Genomic DNA, 26,968 nt, shown 5'->3' on the forward strand with positions numbered 1-26,968 from the left:
CGGCCCTGGTGAAAGGCACAAGTCCCCAGCCACAAAGGGAAATGATAGTTCATCAAACAAATGGATCTTTCAAAATTTCTCATTTCTAGGATTCTTCCCAGATATATGAACTCTTACCACATTAGATTATAAATCAAACAGCAAGTATAGTAATGTATGCAGTTAAAATCAGTAACGACGACATTCTAGACTCTGATGATCAGCTTTTTAAAAACTCACCTTACTAGAAGGTCATTGTTTTTCTTCAACTGCAGGTTTTCTTTCTGTAATTTAGCTTGTTCAGATTTTAAAATGAGCATGTGTGTGCTCTGCACAATCCCACTGCCACCACCACAAGTCAGGGGCATATGTGATTCCTGAGGAACATCTTTTTCTGATATTACTGGGGGAAAAATTATTTGAATATATATTAGAAGCTATTATTTGCTATATCTTGGACAATACAAAAATCAAGTAAAGTTGACCTTCATAAAGTAAATAAAGTAGCATTTTATGAGTAGAAAATTATATTAAAATTCCCTTTTGGGATTAAGTGTTCACTGTACAGGTTACAAATACCGTTACAACAGCTTCAACCTTTTTATACAGGAATTCTCACAGACTGCCAATTACCTAGTATAAAATTCAAATGGTTCTCTAGTAAATCAGATGATCTAATATATTTAACTGACAAATCCAGAATACAATATCATATCAGTTATGGTTAGAAGAGATAAAAGACGGTTACTCACCTTTGTAACTGTTGTTCTTCGAGATGTGTTGCTCACATCCATTCCAGTTAGGTGTGCGCGCCGCGCGTGCACGTTCGTCGGAAACTTTTTACCCTAGCAACTCCAGTGGGCCGGCAGGTCGCCCCCTGGAGTGGCGCCGCCATGGCGCCCAATATATATCCCTGCCGGCCCGCCCGCTCCTCAGTTCCTTCTTGCCGGCTACTCCGACAGTGGGGAAGGAGGGCGGGTGTGGAATGGATGTGAGCAACACATCTCGAAGAACAACAGTTACAAAGGTGAGTAACCGTCTTTTCTTCTTCGAGTGATTGCTCACATCCATTCCAGTTAGGTGACTTCCAAGCCATACCTAGGCGGTGGGGTCGGAGTGAGAAGTCGCGGCATGGAGCACTGCAGTTCCGAAGGCCGCATCCTCTCTCGACTGCTGTACCAGGGCGTAGTGGGAAGCAAAGGTGTGGACCGATGACCAGGTCGCTGCCCGACAGATTTCCTGGATGGGCACACGGGCCAGGAAAGCCAGCGACGATGCCTGCGCCCTGGTAGAATGCGCAGTCACACGGCCCGTAGGGACATGGGCCAAGTCATAACAGGTCCTGATACAGGACGTAACCCACGAGGATAACCTCTGGGAGGAGATAGGAAGCCCTTTCATACGGTCCGCTACCGCCACGAAAAGCTGGGGGGATTTGCGGAAGGGTTTGGTCCTCTCTATGTAGAACGCGAGAGCTCTACGGACATCCAGCGAGTGAAGCTGCTGCTCCCTGCCTGAGGAGTGAGGTTTTGGGAAAAAAACCGGGAGGAAAATCTCTTGGTTGACGTGGAAGGCTGAGACCACCTTGGGTAGAAAGGCAGGGTGTGGTCTAAGCTGCACCTTGTCTTTGTGGAAGACCGTGTATGGGGGGTCCACCACAAGGGCTCGGAGTTCCGACACCCGTCTAGCTGAGGTGATAGCTACTAGAAAGGCAGCCTTCCAAGAGAGGTAAAGCAGGGAGCAAGTAGCTAACGGCTCAAAGGGGGGCCCCATGAGCCGGGACAACACCAGGTTAAGATCCCAGGTTGGAGCAGGGGGACGGACGTTAGGGAATAACCGTTCCAGCCCCTTAAGGAATCTCGACACCGTCGGGTGAGAAAAAACGGAGCGACCGTCCGCACCCGGGTGAAAGGTGGAGATAGCTGCCAGATGGACTCGCAACGACGATAAGGCCAGACCATGTTCTTTGAGGGACCAAACATAATCTAAGATTTCGGATACCGAAACTTCCATAGGGCGGAGATTTCTCTCTACGCACCAACAGGAGAAGCGTTTCCATTTTGCCGAATATGTGGCTCTTGTGGATGGTTTCCTGCTGCTCAAGAGCACCTCTCTCACAGGCGTGGAGCAGCGCAGCTCGGAACCAGTTAGCCACGCAGGAGCCACGCCGCTAGGTGCAGCGACTGCAGGTCTGGGTGACAGAGGGACCCGTGGTCCTGGGTAATCAGGTCCGGATGAAGGGGCAGGGGAACTGGGTCGGCTACGGCCAAGTCTAGCAGCATGGTGTACCAGTGCTGTCTGGGCCATGCCGGGGCCACCATGATCACACGAGCCCTGTCTCTGCGCACCTTCAGGAGGACCTTGTGAACCAGAGGGAACGGAGGAAACGCATAGTACAGGTGGGTCGACCACTGGATGAGGAAGGCATCCGCTATCGACCCCGGCTCCCTGCCCTGAAAGGAGCAGAACGCTTGGCACTTCCTGTTCCCCTTGGACGCAAAGAGGTCCACCCGGGGATAACCCCACCTCCGGAAAATGGAGAGAGCGACGTCCGGTCGAAGGGACCACTCTTGTGACAGGAAGGATCTGCTCAATCGATCCGCCAGCGTGTTCCGTACTCCGGGAAGGAAGGAAGCCCTGAGGTGAATGGAGTGGGCTACGCAAAAGTCCCAGAGTCGTATCGCCTCGAGGCACAGGGAGGAGGACCTGGTGCCGCCCTGCTTGTTGATATAATACATGGTCGTCGTGTTGTCCGTGAACACGGCTACACAACGACCCTGAAGCTGATGACAAAACGTTTGGCAAGCAAGGCGGACCGCTCTCAACTCCCTCATGTTGATATGTAGCCCCACCTCCTCCTGGGACCACAGGCCCTGCGTCCGCAGGGTCCCTAGGTGGGCCCCCCAGCCTAGATCTGAGGCATCCGTTGTCAGGGATACCGAGGGCTGAGACGGGTGAAAGGGAAGACCCGCACACAATACGGACTGGTCCACCCACCAGCCGAGGGAATCTAAGACCTTCTGGGGGACTGTGATTAACATGTCTAGCGGTTGCCTTGGTCTGTAATGACTGATAAGCCACAGCTGGAGAGGCCTCATGCGGAGCCGAGCGTAGTCGGTCACAAAAGTGCACGCCGCCATGTGGCCTAACAGGGTTAGACATGTCCTCACTGACGTCAACGGGGCTGACCGCAAGCGTTGAACGATCGCCGCCATGGTCTGGAACCGCTGCCGAGGCAGCGAGGCCCTGCCCACAGTGGCGTCCAGGACGGCCCCGATAAATTCCACCTTCTGAGTGGGCCTCAGGGTGGACTTGTCTGTGTTTATCAAGAGGCCCAGACTCGCAAACATGCCGGTGATCACGCGGACATGGCTGTACACCTGCTGTTCCGACGTGCCCCGAATCAACCAATCGTCCAGATAAGGGAACACGTGGACACGGTTGCGCCGAAGATGCGCCACGACAACTGCCATGCATTTTGTAAACACCCTCGGGGCCGTGGACAGGCCAAACGGGAGGACCGCAAATTGATAATGACGAGCCCCCACAACGAAGCGGAGGAAGCGTCTGTGGCGTGGCCAAATGGCAACGTGGAAATACGCGTCCTGCATGTCGAGGGCGGCGTACCAGTCTCCCGGATCCAGGGATGGAATAATGGTCCCCAGGGATACCATGCGGAACTTCAACTTCACGAGGTATTTGTTGAGTTCTCGCAGGTCGAGGATAGGCCTGAGGCCCCCCTTGGCCTTGGGGACCAGAAAATAGCGGGAATAAAACCCCTTGCCTTTCTCGTTTTCGGGAACCGCCTCTATAGCTCCTTTGCTGAGGAGCGTCTGCACCTCCTGCCGAAGGAATTGCTCGTGAGAGGGGTCCCTGAAGAGGGACGAGGAAGGAGGGCGGGAAGGAGGGAACGAAACAAACTGCAGGCGGTACCCCGTCTGCACCACGCTCAAGACCCAGCGGTCCGATGTTATTTGGGACCACGCCGGGAGGAAAAACGAAAGGCGGTTGGAAAACGGAGGGGAAGGATCCGTAGGGGAAACTGTTACTGCGCCCTCGAGCGCACCTTCAAAATGAAGGCTTAGGACCAGGCGGGGGTTTTGAGGAGCCTTGGTTCTGCCCCCCTTGGTTCCCCGACTGCCTGCGCCTCCCGTTCCTGCCGCGGCGCCTGTAAGGGTCCTGCCGCTGGCGGAACTGGGAAAACGGCCGACGGTGCTGCTGTTGTTGCGGCCTAAAGGGTCTACGCTGTGTCACGGGGGTGTGCATCCCGAGGGACCGCGCAATGACCCGGTTGTCCTTTAAACTCTTAAGTCTGGGGTCTGTCTTATCGGAAAACAGGCCCTGGCCTTCGAAAGGAAGGTCCTGTATCGTGTGCTGGAGCTCTGGCGGAAGGCCGGAAACCTGCAGCCAGGAGATGCGACGCATCGTAACTCCTGACGCGAGGGTACGGGCAGCCGAGTCCGCAGCGTCCAAGGAGGCTTGCAAGGCCGTGCGCGCGACCTTCTTGCCTTCGTCCAAGATGGCCGTGAACTCTTGGCGAGCATCCTGTGGCAGCAGCTCCTTAAATTTGTCCACTGCCACCCAGGAGTTAAAGGCGTATCTGCTCAGCAGGGCCTGTTGGTTAGAGACCCTGAGCTGCAGCGCCCCAGCCGAATACACCTTACGGCCAAGGAGGTCCATCCGCCTGGCTTCTCTGGATTTGGGGGCCGGAGCCTCCTGGCCGTGACGCTCCCTATCGTTCACCGATTGCACTACCAGTGAACCGGGAGTTGGGTGAACATGTAAATATTCGTACCCCTTAGAAGGGGCCATGTACTTCCTCTCGACTCCTTTCGCTGTCGGAGGGATGGAGGCCGGGGACTGCCAGATAGTGTTGGCATTGGCCTGAATGGTCCGTATAAACGGCAGGGCGACCCTGGTGGGAGCATCGGAAGAGAGGATGGTGACAATCGGGTCCTCTATCTCCGAGACCTCCTCTGCCTGCAGACTCAGGTTTTGAGCCAATCGCCTGAGGAGGTCCTGGTGCGCCCTGAGATCCAGCGGGGGGGGACTGTTGGAGGAGGTACCCGCCACCGCCTCATCCGGGGAGGAGGATGATGAGACCCCAGGCACAATAGTGTCCAACTGAGGGTCTTCCTCAGCCCTCGCCTCTGTCTCCGGAGCCGCAGCGGAGTCCTGCTGTTTGGACCCTTCGTCCCCTTCCGGGGAGGGAGGGGGGCGAGACAAAGAGGCTTCAGGGGCCCTACGCTCCGCAGTCGCCGGCCTAGCAGGGAGCTGCTGGGGGCCCTGGGCCTGATGGTACGCCCAGGGTGTCCAGAATCCCCACTGTGGGGGGCCTTGGTCCTGCAGCGGCGGATCAGCAAACAGCGCCGCCTGCCGGTCGGTGCCCAGCGCATAGCCGCTGTCCGTCTGAGAGGACACGGACGGCTGCCTGGAGGGCCACGGCGGGGCCGACCCTGGATGGTACGGGTCTGCGCGGGCCGGCACGGAGGATCGTCTCGGTGCCGGGGACCGGTGCCGGGAGTCATAACGGTGCCGGGATCGGGACCGGGATCTGTCACGGTGCCGGGCGCTGCTTCGGGACCGGGATCTGTCACGGTGCCGGGCGCTGCTTCGGGACCGGGATCTGTCACGGTGCCGGGCGCCGCTTCGGGACCGGGATCTGTCACGGTGCCGGGCGCCGCTTCGGTGCCGCGACCTACTACCAGCTCGGTGCCGGGAGATCGACCGGGACCGGGACCTGCCACCAGCTCGGTGCCGGGAGATCGACCGGGACCGGGACCTGCCACCAGCTCGGTGCCGGGAGGTCGACCGGTGCGGCGAGTAGCGTCGGGACCTGCTCCTGGAGTCGCGGTGCCGGTGTCGACTGGAGCCTGACCGCGACCGTCTCGATGCCGACCGGTGCCGCGAGTGCGACCGGTACCGCTGAGGGGAGCGGTGCCGGGACTGCGAGCGGCGTCGGGATCTGGAGCGCCCAAGACGTCGGGGCCTGGATGGCGAACGACTGTCCGTGGGCGGTGCCGACATCATGGGCTTGCCTCTGGACGTGACCCGCACCGGAGGAACCGGGGGTGGCAGCCGAGTAGGCTCCGTCAGGGCAATAAGGTCCCGAGCCGAGGCGAAGGTCTCCGGAGTGGATGGGACCATTATCTCAACCCCAGATCTCATGGGGGAGCTCGGCGGCACCGGACTCAACAGACCCGCCGGGCCCGGAGTCAACGGTGCTGACGGTGCCGGCGGCGCCGCGGCCGATGTCGAGGCCGGGCGTTCAAGCCGGGTCTGCCTGGCCGGAGTATTAGACTTCGACGGCCTAGGCTCTGATTCCGGTGCCGGAGAAGGTCGGTGCCGAGGAGTCTTCTCGGTGCCGGAGCGATCCGGTGCCGGTGCCGAAACCACGGTCTGCGAAGTCGACGGGTCAAGTGCCGCCTCCATTAGGAGAGTTCGGAGCCTCTGATCCCTCTCCTTTTTTGTCCTTGGCTTAAAAGCCTTACAGATGCGGCACTTGTCAGATCTGTGCGATTCCCCGAGGCACTTCAGGCACGCTTCGTGGGGATCGCTGGTAGGCATGGGCTTCTTGCAGGCCGCACACTGCTTGAAGCCTGGCGAAACAGGCATGAGCCTGGCGCCCGGTGCCGGGAAGGGCTAAGCCCCCGGCAAGAAACTACTTAACAGCTATTTACTAAACTATCTACTTAACAATACTAATTAACAACTATATAGAACTAGAGATAAGCGATAAACAAGCGATAGAAACTAGGAGAGCTAGGGACGTGGAGGACAGCTATGCCGCGCTCCACAGTTCCAACGACCGACACGGCGGTAAGAAGGAACTGAGGAGCGGGCGGGCCGGCAGGGATATATATTGGGCGCCATGGCGGCGCCACTCCAGGGGGCGACCTGCCGGCCCACTGGAGTTGCTAGGGTAAAAAGTTTCCGACGAACGTGCACGCGCGGCGCGCACACCTAACTGGAATGGATGTGAGCAATCACTCGAAGAAGAACTGTAATATCTAGCTCATAGACTTATTCAGTAGTAGATCTTAAAGCACTTTACAAAAAGAGGAAAGAATTGTTATTCCCCTTTTACAGGTGGGGACGTTGAAGCCTAGAGAGGAAGCGATTTGCTCAAAGTAACCCAGTGAACAGAACCAGAAACAGAACCCAGGTCTTTCAAGTCACAGCCCAGTGCTCTATCTACTAGGTACCACTGTCTCACATCTTGATATAATGAGGATTCCCTTTTGCTTCCAGTTTTGCAAAAGCTATACAAACTTGCCACAAACTGTTTACCACTCTGTCCAGGAGTGTTTGATGAAAGTGTGGGGCCAATTACAGAAATAGACAGACACATCCTTCAGATATAACAAGCAAAAAAAAAAAAAAAATTAAAGATCTGCACTTTCATACCTCATCACTGCTGCAGTCACACACGGCAGAACTCTTTGCACTAAATTACTGTGATTTCCAGAGTTAGCTCTTCACACCTCACTTATTTTCTTACACCACCTCACCTACCATATGTCCCAAAGAAAGTCCTGTCCCTCCTTTAACCAACTGTGGACCATAGACTAACATTTTCCTATCTAGTGCTCTATGTAAAACCAACAGCCTCAATTCTGTTTTGTTTATATAGGTATTGTGAAAAAAATCCCTTGTATGTATTTTTTTATTTACCAGTAACATCTTGTTCTTGCTGTGCTCTTCTCAGTTCTTCTTTTAATTTTCTTAACTGTTCCTCTTTGTGTTCTGCAAGAGCTTTCGTAGTAGCAATTCTGCATAAGGAAAAAGAGGAAGCCACTATTTTAGCAGTTTGCCATTGTGTAATTCTGCAACATTTTGCAGTTTTAATTTGTCTGTTCTTCTCCAAATGAGAAATCAAACAGCAAGAGGACCCAAATATACTGATAAAATAGCAAAACATATCAGAGCTAAGAAACTAGAACTCTTCACCAAGGAAGCACAAAATATTTAATTTACACAGCTCTTCACCCCTTATGACAAAATGGCTGTCTAGTTTTTTAATAGATTAAAGACACTCAGAGCTCTCTTCAAAACCATGCTTGAGCACCAAGTATCCAATAAGGTTTGTATTTTCAGTGCAGTTTCTACCTATTCCTGGGAGATGTCTGAAGTGTTTAGGTAGGATGTTTGAAACAACCTGTATAAAAAACTACTTTTAAACATCAGATCTTATGCTTTCCAAAAAATGAACTGAGAAATTACAGGATGCATAGTACAGTAAAAAACTTAAACTTACTCCTGTTCAAAAATTCTGGATTGTTTCATTCTTTCCATGTCAGCTTTCACCAACTGAGTTTTGAGATGATCAATTTCTTCTTTATATAACGTGGCACCTTTATCTAATTTTGCCTAATATGTTGGGTGGGAGAAAAGAGGAGATCTAGTGATAAGAAAGTTAGATCTATTTAAGTTAATTAGGGATATTTAAATACCATCTTGCAGAAGCAATACTCTTATTCTAATGATATAACTTTACTCCTGAGGGCATTTTGTGCCAAAAAATTAAAATTCAGCACACAATATTTTAAAATTATGCAAATCTTATTTGTCAAATAAATGTGAAGGCTCCAGCATGGCATTGGGGAGCACAGGCCACTGGCTGCACAGAGGTGGGAGATCACTGTGCAGCTTTCCCTGGGATGCAGCGGTGAGGCTGCACCCAATCCTGACACAGTGCAAGGACAGGGCCTACCCCAGAAACTCCCCAGGGTCCTGCCCCTCCATGCCAGGTGCATCAGGTCTGGGCAGGCAGGCTCAGTAAGACAGGATCCAAGTGTGGAGGGATCCAGATATGGGCTGAGAGGGTTCTGTGTGGGGCAATTTGGGCGCAGGTGGCTCAGTAGGGTTCTGGGTGTGGAAAGCATCAGGATGCACAGGGGCTTGTTGGAGGGTTTTGGGTGCAATGGTAATGAGACTCTTCAAGGGGGTCCAAGTGAAGGTGGTTAGGGCTCAGATGGGGGGGAGGGGTCTGGGTGTGAGGGGGACAGAGCTCAGCAAGGGAATTTGAGTGTGGGTGGCTTGTCGGGGTGGTCCAGGTGCAGGGGGAGCGGGGCTCCTCAGGGGAGGTTCTGAGTGCGAGGTGTGGGGGGAAAGGAGGCTCCGCAGGAAGGTCTAGGTATGAGGGGTCTGGATGATAGGGGATGGGCGGATGGGGGAGCAGTTCCTTGTACAGGGATCCCTCCCACTGTAGCTGAGGAGCAATGAGTGCAGGAAACAGGAATGGAGAGAGAGTTTGCAGAACTTCCTGCAGCCAGGGAAGAAATCTGGGGTGCTGTGCAGGGGAAGTCCCATCTTCCCCAGCTCATCCTAGCTGCTGAGCCTGGCACAGGGTAGGAGCCACCAGCGAGGTCTTCTCCAGTCTGCTTCCTGCACCACAGTGATTCACCTCTTTGCTGACTGCCCTGACACCTGAAACATACTGCTGGGGAGGGCTGCATGACTGCTCTTGTGGCTTCCATTTGCTTCCCATCAGAAAGTCATTTTTCTGTGGAGAAGTAAATAAATCTGTGGGGGACATAAATTCTGTACACGCGCTGTGGCATAAAATTCCCCATGGAGTATAACTTGGGTTCCAAGCTTGCTCACTCGCTGTTGCACCAAGAATGTCTGAAGATACAGGCTAAACCATAGGAAAAGAATGCATCACTTCAATACCATATAGTGCAGCAGATTGGCTTCCACATGTTGGCCTTCAAGAACCTTCTCAGATTTCCTCCCAGCTCTCAAGTGGAAAATAGGAGTGACATTTTGCTTAAACAACTGAAGTTTTACAATGAAACATACCTTCAAAGTCTGTTTCTCTGTTAACGCATTTCTAAGACACTTCTCTGTCTCATTTAATTTAGCCTGAAGTTGGTTAAGTTCACTTGCAGCAGCTTTCATTTTAATCTCTGTTTGTAACATGACTATTCTCTCTTCCTTCTCCTTGACATTTTTTCGTGCTTCATTTACTGCATTTTCCAGCTTTTGGATTGTTGTTTTCATAATCTTGAGAAAAACATCCAGTTATTAGAAGTTATCCTAGCAATTACAATTACATTTGGCAGGCTTCTCAGCTGTATTAGAGGCCAAGGAAATAAAATGTCATCTCATTTTGCCGTCTCCAGGGCTGTCAGCATGACATTTTTCCAGATATTCCGGCGTGCTCAAAACTTTAGAAAACAAGTGCATCTGACAACTGATTATAAGCTATCAGCTACCCAATTGTCCCACAGTCATTTAAGATTCTTGCAGATGTACCAGATATCTTCATTTCTTCACTATAGTCAAGTACCTAGTCATTTCTACTAAAAGTGTATGAACTGATGGATCACCCATGTGATTATCTAGTTTCCCAGTTCAGTCTTGATCCAATAGGGCCTTTCTGAATTATTCTTTGAAATAAAGGACATTTAATTCTTTAATTTTGGTTCCGAGTTCTGTGCCAATCCCTAGTCTAACACACAAAGACTGTATGACCACATGTAGCCTTACAGCCTTGGCACTGTTAGGCATAATATTTTAAATATATTTAAAACATATTAGAAATGCTCTCAGTTGGTTCATATTCATATACACTATTGTAAATCTAACCTGTAGCCACAGCGTCAACTCTTCACATTCTAAATAAGACTGCTTTAATTTATTTTTGGATAATGAAACAGCTACAAAAAAGTTAAGTGTAGTCTGGGCCAGTGGCGTCTATAGCACAGTTTTATATTAATTATCTAGTCTCTTATTTTCTTAGTTTTTTTTTTTTTAAAAACTCAGTTTAAAGTACCCTGTGAAATTTCTCTGCCTCGTTTCCAGGCGGTTTTGCATGTCTGCTGATTTCAATTGATTAACATATCAGATTAGATACCTTTATATCTTGTTCTGAGGCTTTTAATTGGTTACAAAGTCTATAGTTTTCCTCTTCTAGTGCAAGATTAGCAACACCACAAGGTGCCAGCTGTTCCTTAATTGTCTTCAGTTGCTCAAGTAACTCCTCAGTTTTCCCTTTTCTTTGTTTCAGTTCAATTTTTGACTCCTTGCAATAGTTGGCAGTTCTGGTATCCATCTCTGATGAAGTTTGAAGGAGCGTCTGCAAAATTAAATAGGCCATGCATGTAATTGTAAAATTATTAGCTTTTAGAAGCCAGGCATGAATAAAATACCGTCAAGATATATGCTAAGAAACCAACTCAAATATTTAACTTGTCAGAGTATACACATCCACTTGTATGGAAATGACAAAATAATTATGCAGGAAACCGATTCTTTGAAAAGCAGTTAAATGTATGCATTTAGAATATATTAGTTTCTAACATACAAGATGGGAGCCAGTCCTGAAGACCTTCCTGAGGTACAAATTGGACTTCTAGATTCAGATGATTCTCTTCAAGAACCTTAAAAAGTTGAGGTGGCGGGGAAGAACCCTGAAGTTCCTGTCCTTAAACTTTTACTAACATAGTTTGAGTTTTTTAGGGTAGCAAAGATATGGAAAAGAGAAAACATTGAACAAAGTTTTACCAGATTATTGTACCAAGTCTTGAAGTAGTGTTGGAGAAACAAGAAAGCAGTATCTTAGGTGAAGAGTTTGAAGAATCAGAAGTGACTGGATCAAGCCCTAAAGCTGTGCAAGCAAAGACACACGTATGCACACTGGTCATGCATGATGTCAACAGGCAGTTTTTCCCTGAATTTCCAGTGGGCTTTGGGTCAGGCCCTTAAAGGAGCCAAGATTTTGCCTCCCCTTAACCACATGACCTGTAAACTATATTTTTCCTGTAAAATGCCTATAAATAGATTGCACGTCATATGAATTATTACATGTAGCTAAGCTGTCTTAAATCTCTGGAAATTTTAAGTCTCAGCCATATTAAACCATGACATTTAATACAGAATGCATATTTCTAAGTGAAACTGTCATCGTTTTAGTTTAAGTTTGGTTTTGATGGAATAGTTTTACGTGCAAATTTTTTCGTTTGGCTCCTATACAGAGTATAGTGTTACACTGGACTGCAACTTATAGAACAAGGGTAGCCAACCTGAACCAGAGAAGGAGCCAGAATTTACCAATGTACATTGCCAAAGAGCCACAGTACTACGTCAGCAGCCCCCACATCAGCTCTCCCCTTCCCCCAGCACCTCCTGCCCACCGGCAGCCCCGTCGATCTGTGCCTCCCCCTCCCACCCTGCACCGCCTGATCAGCTGTTTCGTGGCTTGCAGGAGGCTCGAGGAGGAGGAAGGGGCAGGAGCAAGGGCACAGCAGGCTCAGGAAAGGGGGCAGGAAGGTGTGGAGTGGGGCCAGGGCCTGTGACAGAGCCAGAAGTTGAGCAGTGAGCATCCCCTGGCACCTTTGGAAGTTGGCACCTGTAGCTTCAGCCCTGGAGTTGGTGCCTATACAGGGGGCCGCATATTAACTTCTGAATAGCCACACGTGGCTCCAGAGCCACAGGCTGGCCATCCCGTTATAGAACATCTTTTCATGCCATTTAAGTTTAAGACACAAGGTCGGTTACAGTTTCAGATAGAAATCATCATGGTCTGACAAAAGTCTTGAGCAGACTAGCTCCAACAGAGAACTGGTAGTATCACTGCTGTAAGCTCCATTTAGGAACTATAGTGCATAGCTATGGAAACATCTCTGGTACGTAGAGGTGCCTGGGCTTAAGGAACAACACGTGCTCTGAGCACTGACTGTTACAGACTTTTTTTAAAATACCCTTTCCCACTCCAATTACAGAGCAAAAAGCACAGAAACTGAGAGAAGAATGTTCATAGGAGGCAGGGGAGAAAATTTTCTGAATGAAAAATCTTTAGGGCTCCATCTGGCCTGAAGTTCAATATGGATCAAGAACTTGCAGAGGCACCACGCTTAGATGTGTGAAAAAAGCCAAAAGAAAGAAACAATAACCCTGTAAAACTTCTAAGTAGAGCTTCACTTTACAGCTTAGTACAATATGAAGATACTACTGGAAATTTGATGCTTTGCCTATGAACAATATACGAATACTTGTTAACACAAGAATACTGACAGAAAAAAAATACAGTTTATAGATTTCAGAGCTATGTTAAAAGACAAGTTGAATGATGTACTGTTATAGCAGGAACTTTTACCTTGACTTTAGGTGTCCAGAATTTAATCACTTGTAAAAGTCTCTCATTGTCTTGCTTTATTCCATCTTTAAATTTTTCTACATCACAATGATTTCCTGAACATGTTTCCAAAAACTGCAGTGCTTCTTTTCTAGCACTCTCTTCCTGTTGCAACTCAGCCTCTATGCTGAGAAGCTCAGTTTCTATTTCTGACATGTCTCTGAGAATGTGCTGCATAAAAAAAAAACCAAAACAAAACAACCCACACGATTTACCAGTTTGATTGCACTACACTAGTTTTCAGCAACTGAATGGCTCAAATAACTTTACTTGCAATATTGTTATAGTAATTTTTTTTAAAAAATTATTAGTAAACACTATATTTGCTGTCCAACATTATAATGTTGTATATGGAATATTTCTTAGCTTCTAGCTACCCTATATTTGAAGTATAGATTCAAAGGTTTTTGTTTTTTTTACATTCGACCCCCTTTGTTAATAGAATAAAGAAAATCCTTAACTTAATGGCACACATGTGCAGTTAAATGGTATATATATTTAAAATGATCAAGCAAGATATTTTTACAAATGGAGTTGCAGGTGCTTTACAAGACCAACATATAGAGATCCCCAGGCTGAATATCTTGCATATAATAAGCTCACGTAGTGTGTCACTTCATAAATAAATTGCAAATTTAATTCTGATCAGATCAGTAAATTAAGATAAAACAGATTAATTATATTTAAAAGTGAAGGTTAGTGTCAATTATTTTCCTATACCTTACTACAGTACGAGTCACCTGCAAATAAAAGCAATTCCACAGTGAAGTAGGACATCCATGTTGTGATATTTCCCAAAATATAAATATTGACATCTATTTCAGTCAAATCAATATATTGAGTGCTACCTCGATGTGGAGGTCCAACCTCTGCTGCAATTCATGGAAGTTTAACTCTTGGGAGGCTGTTTCATCCTGTTTCAAACAAGTTTTCTTGAGACACCGAATCTGAGACAGTAGCTCCTCCTGTTTTCTCTTCTCGTCAAGCAAATCCATTTCATGGTTGTTAATGGTAGTATAGTATTCTGCCTTCTTCTGGCAAACACGACTGAACAGAAACTGTTGAATATGAAAAGGTCATAATTAAAGGATACCTTGCATCTAGATAAGATTCTAGACAGCTGTGTAGCACTTCATGCATATGCAAAATTTTTAAAAGCAATGTCTAGTAAAAGGCCTAGTAAAAAACCCTCATCTCAATTATTTCCACATTATGTTTGTAAAGAATATATTTTTCATAGCTCTCAAAAAGCTCAAAGGGTTAAGGGCATTTGGACTAGACTGACTGAGATACTAAACTGGTGGTGGGAACATATATTACATACCTTGCAATCAAACCAAGAGCAGAATTTAGACCCAGGCAAATTAAAATGCCTTGTTTTCAGAGGAGTTACTCTAGATTCACACCAATGTAATCAAGTGAAAATCTGATGTATTAATTTTATGACATCTAGTATGGCCATAATCTGCCAGGTTTAAAGTTTGTTTAAATGGCTGAAACTATTACGTATGCACAAAAGTGCCCCCAAAGTAAATAAACAAAGGAAGACTATAAAAGGAAAAAAGAACCAACAATTATTATGAACAGTTAACAAAAACTTAAACATGTGACTCCAAAGAAAACAAAACCTTGACTAGACCTGAGAATGTACAACTGTCACTTTTTGTAAATGTTTGTTAGCTAAGAAATTAAACAAAATGTTCCATAGAGTCATCTCATAACTTCACATCAGCTTTTGCATTTTTGAACTACTGTCACCAGTAACAGAAAATTGCCTGGAATCACTACTATAAAGACCCAGAAGAGAATTAACATGTTAAACTACATTTATTGTACTATTTACATGATAGAACCTGATCTACTCAGATGGTAGACCTCCTCTCCTTCCCCCATTCCTCTTCATTTTAAGTGATTAAGAATTAAACCAGTCAATCACTCAACTGCAAGATGAGTGAGGGTTGCAAGTATCCAGAAACTTTAAGCTACCCAATAAAAGTCTCAAATCAACACCTGTCATGGGACAAGGCTAGGCTATGAAAGCAACCTGTATTTTGAAGAGGTTTACATAATGATTCACAACTCTACTTCTGGAGCATCTAGCATACACAGCAAGTTTTCTTTTACCAGTTACAACTTTTTAAAGAAATGTTAAGGATATTAGACTATTCAAAGTAGTTGAACTATATTCAGAGTTTAAGGCCAATTCTATGGTCCTTAATTGGCCCCATTATATAGGACTTACGCAGCAATTACATATCAGTTTACATTGCACACACTATGTATGTTCTGCAATAACTGCATACAGTAGGACAGGGCAGGTTCAGCTCAACACCAACCCTACATATTAGTTAGGGATTTCTTCACAACCAGAGTGCTCCATGAGCACTTGTGTTAGTATATTGGCTATAATGTAAAAGCAGAGCTACATGAAGCCCTCCACACAACCTGTTTGAAATTTGTACCTTAAGTTTGTTAAACAAGCTCTGAAGATGATTGCTTATTTTCTCATTTTCAGTTTGAAGCCTTTTGACTTGTTTAGCCTGTTCAGGTGAAAGGTGAGTCAGTATCCCAGCTATTACTGCTTTCTGACTGCAGAGTTCACTTTTCAGATTTAGAGATGCTGTAGTGAGACACTCATATTTCTTTTCCATCATTAGGAATTTCTCCAGAAGCCCCTGAGATAAGGAGAAACGAAATCAGCGACAATAAAGAATAAAGCATCCTTCAAGACTATTTTACAAAGTGATCAGTGATTGGATGAAGCTTTAACAGCCCATCAGACTCCAGGTGTTCTCTAGGGAATGTATTGGTCTTATAATATTAAGAGAACAATCACTACTCAACACAGAAGGAAATGAGACGCAAATTAGGTCAGACAGTACAAAGGCAGAGAGTTTGGTAATTCTTTATAAGAGCCAGAGCCCCAGACAGAATTATATGCTTTCAAATGAGCTCAAGTTGTTTCCATGACTTAGACTCAAGGAACTTCATACCTCTGCTCGCCCGACCCTCCCCCCGCAGGACACTGAACGTTTCAAGAAAGTGCACAATCAAAGTTTGCTAACTGCTATTGTCCCCTTCCTTGTCTCTGGTTACAATAAATTACATTTAAACAAGATGTTAGATTCCCCAATACGTCAACCCCCCAGAGAAAACATAGGAATTGCCATATTAGACCATTACCCTCTGTCTAACATGGCTAGTGCAAGAAACCCTAAAGCAGGCAGTTATGAAATAACTTGCACATATGGAAGTTTCTTCCTAATCCCTATTAGTTAGATGTTGTGTTATGTCATAAAGCATGAAGGATATTTCTCTTTCAAATCTTTAAAACAAAAATCTTTACTACTTTAACACTGGATGTTTGCACTAACCATACGAACATCCAACCCTCTGACTACTAATGAACTCCTGGCCCCAATGACATTTTGTGGAAATGAACTGCACAGACTAATTATATGTAGTGTTAATTTTACCAAAAAAGGGATTGTATGTATACCAATACTGATATCAGATATCCAGTGTTGTAATAGTTGAAAAATTACCAACATTCTAGAAAGGTTACAAAAAAGTCTTCAGGATACGGATGCTAGGAAGAAGCTTCTCCTGTTGGTCAGGTTATTCAATAACTACCTACTGCAAGCTCTCTTATCCTTTCCTCAAAACAGCTGGAGACTGTCAGTTAGGTTCCTGGATTAGCTAGACCAATGGTTCTCAAAGTTTTGTACTGGTGACCCCTTTCACATAGCAAGCCCCTGAGTGCGACCCCCCCTTACAACTTAAAAACACCTTTAATATATTTAACACCATTATAAATGCTGAAGGCAAAGCAGGATTTGGAATGGAGGCTGATAGCTCACAACCCCCATGTAATAACCTTGCAACCCCTGAGCTAGGCCAATGGTCTAACCCAGTATGGCAATTCCTATTTTCCTCATCAGTTATAAATTGATTGTATTTCAGTTTCATTGAATGTTCCCTTGTTCTTGTATTATGAAAAAGGATGAATAGAAGTACCCAAGTTTAATTTATTTATGTAATTTGTTATTCTCTTGCTCTCTCTGGACCATCTTATTCATCACACTTTCATTCTCACTCTCTTAGAATTATAGAATATCAGGGTTGGAAGGGACTTCAGGAGGTCATCTAGTCCAACCCCCTGCTCAAAGCAGGACCAATCGCCAGCTAAAATCATATGGAACTTTTTCCATTCCTCATTCTCATCACCTGTTTAGGCTCTTGTCTCTATTGTATCTTTTTGAGAGATGGGGTGACCAAAAAATGAACATGAAGTATTCCAATGAGAGTTTGTATCAGTGATTTATGTGATGTGTTCTAAAATTTTCAGTATATATCATTCTGTTCCTTACAGAACCTAAAAATGTGTTAATGTGCAGCAACAGCCAAAAAAGGAGACATCTTCCTTGAGCAGTCTACAATTTTGCACAGGTGCAAATTAACTGACTTCTGAGGAAAAACATCACGAATACATGAGTAGTTCAAATTATTCCTTCCAATGTGCACCATCTTGCATGTACATATTCAAGTTTTTGAACATTATCTATGTCAGATACATGTTTTACATAAGCCAGTTAGTTCTATGGTAGTTTAAGGAATTGTACGAGTGCTACTGCTAAAACCAAACCATCTGACACATGGTTGGCCAGCAGGTGGGATTGTTGAGCTGCATTAAGAATGATACTGGAAGGAACAGCAATCAGCAACATGACAGCATCTTCACTAGAACTCAACTGTTTCAAGCAAGGTCAGGTACCAATAGCATGTGGTGTTTGAAACATAGTGTAAATTGGAGAAACCCTTTACATCTCTCTAGCGTAGTTCAGATTAACCCTGCGCACAGTTGCAGCAGAATCAGGGAAGTACAAAGGTAAGCTGTAAGCCACTTAAGCCTTGCATCTTCACACTCCTGATCTATGCAGATCAGCAACACCCCAGATCTGTCCAAGGTTTTGTACAAATGCTCCTCTCACTAGCAAGGTTTTACAGAGATTAGAAGATTCTTCTGTTTTGAAAGGAGAAACGCTTCATTAAATACAGCTTTTTAAATAAAGCTATGAGTTTTACAAAACATCAAAGTAAGAGTGCTTGTATATCAACTTTTCAGTAAAAACATTATGGAACAGTTTTGTTCCCATAATTAAGATCAGACATTTTAACTGCAAAGTTCAATTCAAGAGTCTCTCAAATTAAACGGCAGACAAGCTGTTACCACCATGTCCCCAAATGATTTGTGAGTTTTTAACCACTTCATTTTAGGACACATGTACCCCATCTCTATATTTTTATAAGGCTAAAAACCCTGCTAAAAAGGACAATTTAAAATCACTTAGGATAAACTGGTTACTAACCTTTCTGTAATGGTTCAAAATGTGTTGCATATGTTCACTCCAACATAGCTGTGTGCGCACCCCAAGCACAATTGCCAAAATATTTTCCCTTAGTGGTATCAGTTAGCTCCAGCACCTTCTGGTGAAGTGCACACATAGTGCTGGTATAAAAGGCCCTGCCAACCTGCTCCCCTTCAATTTCTTCTTACTGACTGCCTCCGGTAAGAGCGGATGGAGGGTCATTTTGGAATGGACGTGTGCAACACATCTTGAACAATCAGTTACAGAAAGTTTATTAACAGGTTCCCCCCCCCCGCAAAGTGCTTGCACATATCCATCCCAATGAAGGTGACTCCCAAGCAATTGTACAGGTGGTGAGTTCGGAGTTCAAGGACAGACTGACTGCAAGACTGCATGGCCAGAGCCGGCTTCTTCTCTAGCCTGCTGGGTGATGGCATAATGTGTTCTGTCCAGGTATAAAGCTTAATCCTCATCTGAGGTCCAGGTGTGCAATGCTGCTTCCTGTTGGTTGCTGTGAGGCTTTGGAAAGAAACAAGGTAGGTGAACGGGTTGATTAAGATGGAAAAAGGATGGTATTTTGGGATGTGGGCATGGCGGAACTTGTCTTTATGAAAAATTGTGTATGGGGGTATGCCATAAAGGTTCCAATTTCGCTGATCTCTTGGGCAGAGGTGCTACAAGAAGTGCTATTTTATAGCAAAGTGAACACAGGAGCATGTTGCCATTGGTTCAAATGGAGGTCTAATAAGAAAACGTAGGACGAGGCCGGGGTTGGTGCCCTGTGACAGGGAACCACCAATGGTTCAAAAACAGCCATTACATAGGTGCTGGTCCCCATGACCCAGTGGCCAAATGTTTGGAGCCACCCCTGTACATGGGGCTGTAGTCCCATAGGAATGGCCTGGGGAGCAGCGCGGGCGGCTGTGGTGATGGAGGGGAGTAAGATCCCACTTCCGAGTCTGATGAAGAAGATGAACTGCAGTGTAGAGACCAAGGAAGTGCCATTCCCTTTAATGCTGGCAATTAACGCTGAAGGGAAGATCTTGATGAGGCTGCCAACAGGAGTTTTCCTCTAGATGGCAGCCATAGTACTGGGTGAAATCCTGGCAACAACTCTTTGCCACTCAGTGTCACCAGCGGTGCCAAATCCTGACAATCTGGGGATGCCAGTACCAGTAGGGAAAGTAGGTCCTTGGCTGCTGCAAATGCCTCTGGAGTCAAAAGGTACTGTAAACTGGCCAGAATGCTGTCTGGAGGAGGTGGCTCCTGTGCTGGTGTCAGTGGGGTCTGCAGTGGCACTGGAGCTGAAGGCACCTGATGTTGCAGTGCCATGGAAGAAGAGTGGCCAGACGTGGTCTGGCTCTCTCCTGGTCCCCATCTGCTCACCTTCGGCACCAGCAATCAGCTCTTCTCTCAGTGTTTACAGTGCTTCTTCTTAGGCACCGAAGAAGATCCATGTAGAGATTCCTGACCCATGCCAAGTCAGAGTATGGCTCTGAGGAATGTCTGAAGGTTGCCCCCATGAGGAGAGCCTTCAGTTTTGCTTCTTAGTCCTTTTAGGTGCGGAGCTTGAAGTTTCTGCAGATTTGGCAACAGTCTTTCCTCTGAGATTCCCCCAAGCACTTGAGACAATTCAAGTGTGGGTCACTAAACTAAAAGGCACAGACTTACCACAGGAAGCACAGAACCTGAAACCCGGTGACCAAAGCATGCCCCAGCACCGGGATGCGGATGACGCCACTAAGCATGGGGGCATCCAAAACTAAACTACGATAACTATTTACACTAAAGAAATAGAAGAGTCACTAGGAGAAAATTTCCTGAGCAATGAGGAGTTCCAGCAACCATCACTGGCAGTAAGAAGGAACTGATGGGAGTAGATCGGCAGGGCGCTTTATATCGGTGCTATGAGTGTGCAGCACCAGACGGCACTGGCACTGACCCGACAGATATCACTAGGGAAAATAATTCCAGCAACTGTACTCAGACATGCACATACTTACATTGGAATGGACACGTGCAAACACTCGAAGAATTATACATTATGTTTAAGGACACAATTTAGTTGCAGATTCAGTAATGTGACTGGACCTCTGTGACTTCTGGCTTCAACTGGCCCTGGCTGCAGTCAAGGCCATGTACCCTTTTTCCCCTTCTGTGGTCAGATTGCCCCCCAGATCCCTACCCTCTGGTTATTTTTAGTAAAGTCACACAGGTCATGGGCTCCCGTGAATTTCTGTTTATTGTCCATGACCTGTCTGTGACTTTCACTAAAAATAAAAGTGACAAAATCTTAACCTTAATTATGCTGTAGACAGACAAAGATACTGCTCTAGAATTGTACCAGGGAATTAACAGTTCTACAGTTTCACACATCAGTTACCTATGTAAATGATATTTACCTTTACTTCCAAGGCTTTTGCTTTCATACTATCTGCATGTCTCAGTTCTGTGTCATCTGGTTGGTTTGCTTGAACTGCAACATCATTCAGATTCTTCTGTTTCAATTCATCTAGAGCACATTTAAGTTTTGCATTTGTTTCAGTGCACTGAAAGATACATGCACAAGTATTAAGTAAATCTCTAATTTTACAGTAATATGACTTCTATTAGTATCTAATAGTATTTTGGACAAACCATGTCAATATTTTTTTTCAGTTCAGTCTTGAGCAGGTCTCTCTCAGACTTTACACCTTCAAGTATTTGTTGGAGCTCATCTTTCTCTTGATTAATTGATGAAATCTGTTCTTGAAGTTGGAGATAGTGATTAGTTCTTTCAGTCACTAACTGGTGTCTTTCATGTGAAACACTGTTTAATGCCTCAGTTAACTGGTTGACCTACAGAAACAGTTAAACAACATTACTATGAATTGGTCCAATTATGTATACTTTCAGTATTAGAGTATTCACTCAATTTTGTCAAATACTGCATACAAACACTCATCCAACATCACCTTTTAAGTTGCTCCTTCCCAGGTAGGATTTAAAGATAATTAGAAACAAAAGACATTTCAGAATTAAACTTTCTCCTTCTCATAATTATACAAGAATTGGAGCTAAAGTAATTATATCAATTTTGTGGGTTAGCATTTCCCCTTTGGAGACCTAGACTTAAATCTTGACTTGGGTCACCAGTGAAGAGGAGGTTAAAAAAACAAACAAAAACAAGCAACCTTCAGTGTAGTGCATCTTCATCTACTGCAACCTCAGAACAAATTATGAAAGAACATAAGAAAGGAGAAGGAGGGGTAGGTGATGGTATAGATATTTGCAGTTGGTTTTATTGACCTATCTACACCAGATATTCCACTGAATGAAGCCACTACAAATTTAAAACTATTCTGTGAGTTTTGTGTCACCTGAGGGGACAGCACAAGTTGAATAGCTTGAATGTTACAAGTCAAAATGGAAGTGAAGAGGCAAAAAAGTGAATGGAGAAGCTAGTGTTGCTTTGACTATTCCTGGCTCTTTAGTCCTCCCATAGAGTACTTGTGTGATGCTATATGATTGAAATGAGACCATGGATATCATTGATGCAACCACTGTTAAGACAATTGCAAGAAATCTTCTACAAAGTGTGTCATATAAGGTGTTAATAGAAACGTTATGACTTGCTAAATATTATCCTGTTTAAATCCAGTTATCACTGTATCTGGAGTTATGAATATTGGCTATGTACCTGTATCACAACTGTCTTTTTCCTGGGGGTAACACAAGGTACTTTATATCCAGTCTAGCCAGCACATTGGGAATGGGCTATTCAAGTTTCATGGCCCATCAAAGACACTTTGCTCTGAATGGGCCATAGAAGAAACTCATTCTGCCCAGATGGCTCTTCCTGCGGATGGCCTCAACCTCCAAGGGGCCAATGGCTACCCCCTGAGAGTCATCAAGCTCTGTAAGGACATGTGATATACTCATGTGACCCTGGACTCCACCTTGTACCAGTAACTTTCTACAGATTGGGTTTTGTTTGATACAAAGTTTCCAGGCACATGGCAAAGGGTATAAAAGACCTCTGGAATAACAACTCCATTTTGCCTCTTTCCTGCCCTGATTCTCTGGACTGTGGATTTACAACATTGGACTGAGGACCTTCCAATCTTTTGGAAGTTGCCAGAGAAACTTTACAAGTCAGCAGTCTAACATCACTGCTACAAATCTGATGTAAGGATATTGCAATTATTGAATGTATGTGATCTATTTTTTAAATTTATTTTCTTTCATTAATAAGCTTTTAGATTTTAGTTACTAAAGGATTGACAGCAGCATGATTATTGGGCAAGATCTGAGTTATATACTGACCTGGCCAAGAGTTTCATCTCTTGAGATTGGAAGGACTCTATATTAGATAAAATTGTCTTTCAGTAACCACTCATCATAAAGTCCAGTGGTTAGGGTAACGAGATGAGGGATGAGATGGCTAAGGAGACTGCCTTTCTGACTTCTTCTTAACCAGTGTGATGAGACAGAAGTTTACTTCTGTTACAGGCTTGAAATAAACTAATGATAAAATAACCACCAGTTTGGGGATGAGTCTGCCCTATTTCTCAGCAGTTTGTCCTGAATCGGACACTCTCAGCTGTGACCCACTGAGGTGCGGGCTGAGGGACGTACTGGCTTTCCCTACACAAGTGGTGTCCCAAGTGTGGGAAACACTGCTCTAGGCCTATCGGCAGGGCTACAAGAATCAAACACTACATATTTACAAATATTTTTACACTTTACTCAACACTTGCTGTACCTTCTTAATGCTTCCGTAAAGGTCCACCTCGAGTTTGTTCTTCTCTGCTCTAACAGTCTCCAGCATGTACTGGAGTTTGTCTCTTTCCACTGTTAATGAGGAACTCTGTTCCTCCAGTTGCTGAATACGTTCATTCTCGCCCTCTGTCTTTTCTCTCAGTTCACTCAGCAATTGATTCCTTTCACCAGAGACTAGGTTTAATTCTTCATTCAACATTTTTATCTATAAAAACATACAAAAGAATACATACTCTTTGGTTTTTACAAATTTTCATACAAACAAAGTTACAGTATCCCCCAAAGTTACCACTCTAATAAGCTACAGGAAATGGCACTGTGAACAAATTCAGGCAAGCATTCAGTCATAATATCCAACAATAGGTAGAGTGAACAGGAGTTTCATCTCTAGTAAATCATAGGAAGTAACATATTGGATAGGTGTTCTTTGTCCTGGAAAGGAAAGCTAGGCAGCAGTCCTTGCTTTCTTGGTATCACACTTGCCTTCTCTTTTAGTAGTGTTGTTTCTTCTGTTAGTTTTTCTTCCGTCTTCAACAACTCCTTTTCTCTCTCTACCATCAAGTTCTTCTGGGTATCAACCTGCTTTTTCAGCTCCTCATGTAGATTTTGTATTTCTGCTTGAATTTTTACAGACTGAAACACAAGAATTACATGATCATCTTTAAGAGACTTCCTAGTAGTCTATCAATATGGAACCACAAAGAAACAATTTTGCTCATTTTAGGGGTTCTGAAAGAGAACCGTCAACATGCTCACTAAGTCTGCTGTTTGGAAACCCTGAAAATTCAGTTTATTCTCAGCTGACACCTCCCACCCTAAGTTCCTCTAGGAATTCCTAGAGGACTCATTTTGACTCATTTTGCAAATACAATCCTAGCCAATTTTGCAAGGTAAGTGAGGATAGGGATAGTGACTGGAAAAGAGTATGCCTAGATTAGGAAGGATGATAGGTAAGAGGTTACTTATCCAATTGTTCTCTGTAAGTATCAGAAGAGAGAAAAAAAATTTCTTGATAATTTTGTTAGTTGCTTCTCTAAAAATTCATGCCAAAAAATGGATAGTACCTTTTACACATGGAATTTGAAGGAAGTCCAGCGTTGTTACTGGAAGCTGTAGGATTAAGCCGGGGCCTTCAACTCACTCACCAGCATTTGTAAGGCAACACTTTGAAATTAAATTAACTAACCTTATGGCATCTATATGTTTAAGTCTGAAATATTTTTCTAAAAGGAATTTGTTACAAACTGTATTCCAGTCATTTGCCAGACCACCCAGTTGTATTGAAGGAGAGAAGCTGCTAGCAGGACAAAATCATATAAGAAATTTCTCATTCTGCTGCACAACTTCTCTTTATTCATCACTAATGGGAAGTAGCAAGCAGTGATTCCCAGAAATGGTGTGAGAAGGTTAACAGGCATTACGGTAGAGCAAGGGTCGGCAACCTTTCAGAAGTGGTGCGCCAAGTCTTCATTTATTCACTCTAATTTAAGATTTTGCATGCCAGTAATACATTTTAACGTTTTTAGAAGGTCTCTTTCTATAAGTCTATAATATAGAACTAAACTATTGTCGTATGTAAAGTAAATAAGGTTTTTAAAATGTTTAAGACGCTACATTTAAAATTAAATTAAAATGCAGAGCCCCCCGGACCTGTGGCGAGGATCTGGGCAGTGTGAGTGCCACTGAAAATCAGCTCTTGTGCCACCTTTGGCACGTGTGCCATAGGTTGCCTACCCCTGTGGTAGAGTAACAGGTAGAAATACAAGTGCCCCACATACATAGCAAAAGCTTTGTAATTTTAGAAATAATCTGTGAATGAATCCAGTAGCCTCTTCCTACCAAAGGATACCTCTACAAAGAAATGAAAGTGTGTTTTTCAAAGTTTTCCTTGGACCATGCTCCAACACCCCCTATTTCCAAAATGTCACTAGGGACTGCATATAGGGAGTTCTGATTCCAGGGATGTTCTTCCAGATGCTTACAGATCCATACCAACTGGTGTAGGATTTTAATTTCTCATCTGCAGCAGTGCCACAGCCCTAGCATTTTGGATAGAATGAGATCAACATGCTACAATTGGCACATGCACTCAATAGGTCTGATATACATTTTTGGAATTCTACGGCGGCCCTCTTATGCCACAAACTTCCAAAGGGGTGCAAAGGCCTGGAACAGAATGGGAGAAATATTTCATAGGAATTGTGGAAAAAAGAATTTACTTTGGGTCAAAAGGTTTCTAGAGCTATGACCTTTTCCTCATGACAACAGCAATGTGGTTCTGATACAGATAGAACTTATTCTACACCCTACCTTTAGGAGGTAATAGTGACTAGAGAGGCTAGCTATACACTTGTCTAATCCATCATCTTGACATTTTACCCATATGGGGAGTCTGATGTGCCTACCTAAACGAACACTGATAGGGCCTGTTACCGACCTTCTATAGTTCTTGGCTGTGGGACTTCAATCAACCATCTCAAAGAAACTAGTGTAGCTGATATCACCAGAACTTGTTTATTTGATAACAACAACAAACAACAACAACAAGATATACAGGCCAGGCTCCCGCTGAGCTAGGCACTGTACAAAGATTTGTTTCTCCTTAGCCAAAAAACAAAATTTGACCAGTTCAATGAATGAAGTTTCCTGATTGAGTTCTGTCTAGGTAGCACAAAGCAGCAGTGAGCCAAAGCTAACAAAATTCTTGTGCTCAGCTTCCCATTAACAGTAGGTGGTACAGACCCAGATGAAGAAGGTGTCCCTGCTTCTAGAGATTTGATCTTTTTTCGCAGGTGCAATGGATGTTTCTTGACTGTCTATCAAGCCCAAACAAGTGCCTTCTAGGCCAGTGGAGGAATTCAGGTCTCTTTTCTGTATCCTTTATGTGAACTGCCTTGAAAGGCAGTACATTCATCTTTACCCTGTAAATTATTTCCATTTCTAGCAAGAGGCTTTGAACTGTGGTTACACCCTGATTTTGGACAGAAGATAAACTGCTCATACTTTGAGATGATAAACTAATCTCCAACAGGATGTAGGAGCAAACATGTCCTAAAGGAAAGTTATTCCATAACTGCCCCCTACATCATCGTTTCTTGTACCTTCCTCTGAAGCAGTAGGTATTGGCTACTGTCAAATGGCATACTGACCTCTACTGACCATTGGTCTGACCTCATATGGTCATGTCCATATTTTTGTTCATACACACATTTGAGAGCAGTTAAAGTGATCTAAAAGAATATGTACTTGAGCTTTCATAAGTTAGTCTTCCAGGCATGCGCCCCATCTTGTGAGACTTGCTTCAATAGTAAGTTGGAAGGGAATGGAGTGACAACTGGATTGGCTACCAGTATGTTAGTGATTTATACCTGCCCACAAAGAAACTTTTGGATGCAAAATGTGTGTGTGACACCTCGTTTTGCATTGCATCTGGCAAGTGAATGCATGTCCCCAAAAGAACGTTCTGGAGACTCACCATGATGAGTTCCACTCATAGGATACTGATGCAGAAAACCAGCAATCCCAATTGCTAGAGAATTGGCTATGGATGTCTACTACGAGGAAATAACTGATGTAATTAACTCTTGGATCTTTTTGGTCAACATTTTACTACCAGGCTAAAGATTTACAGAATCATGCCTGTTTTCACCCTAGGTGAATTGCATAGATGAGAAGCATTAGTCATGAATAAGGAGAGAAGCTGTGCAGCCACAGAAGT

The 26,968-nt window shown here is 44.7% G+C and overlaps 1 protein-coding gene across 4 annotated transcripts in view; it reads right to left on the reverse strand.

Annotated features, from left to right (window-relative positions):
* The window catches only part of CENPE (centromere protein E), an 85,073-nt gene that overhangs the window by 2,851 nt on the left and 55,254 nt on the right, over positions 1-26,968 (reverse strand). For 2 of the 4 annotated variants that reach the window (XM_030564467.1, XM_030564466.1), the window contains 12 exons: positions 23,734-23,883; positions 23,234-23,455; positions 21,127-21,327; positions 20,892-21,038; positions 15,583-15,795; positions 13,969-14,178; positions 13,082-13,291; positions 10,841-11,062; positions 9,784-9,987; positions 8,237-8,349; positions 7,654-7,751; positions 220-382 (listed from right to left, as the gene is read on the reverse strand). In XM_030564467.1, the coding sequence (XP_030420327.1) occupies positions 220-382; positions 7,654-7,751; positions 8,237-8,349; positions 9,784-9,987; positions 10,841-11,062; positions 13,082-13,291; positions 13,969-14,178; positions 15,583-15,795; positions 20,892-21,038; positions 21,127-21,327; positions 23,234-23,455; positions 23,734-23,883 (2,153 nt within the window). The remainder of the gene's footprint in view (positions 1-219; positions 383-7,653; positions 7,752-8,236; positions 8,350-9,783; positions 9,988-10,840; positions 11,063-13,081; positions 13,292-13,968; positions 14,179-15,582; positions 15,796-20,891; positions 21,039-21,126; positions 21,328-23,233; positions 23,456-23,733; positions 23,884-26,968) is intronic. The other 2 variants (XM_030564468.1, XM_030564469.1) reach the window with 2 other exon arrangements.

Source organism: Gopherus evgoodei, chromosome 5 (assembly GCF_007399415.2).
Source record: "Gopherus evgoodei ecotype Sinaloan lineage chromosome 5, rGopEvg1_v1.p, whole genome shotgun sequence".
In the NCBI taxonomy this organism is placed as follows: Eukaryota; Metazoa; Chordata; order Testudines; family Testudinidae; genus Gopherus; species Gopherus evgoodei.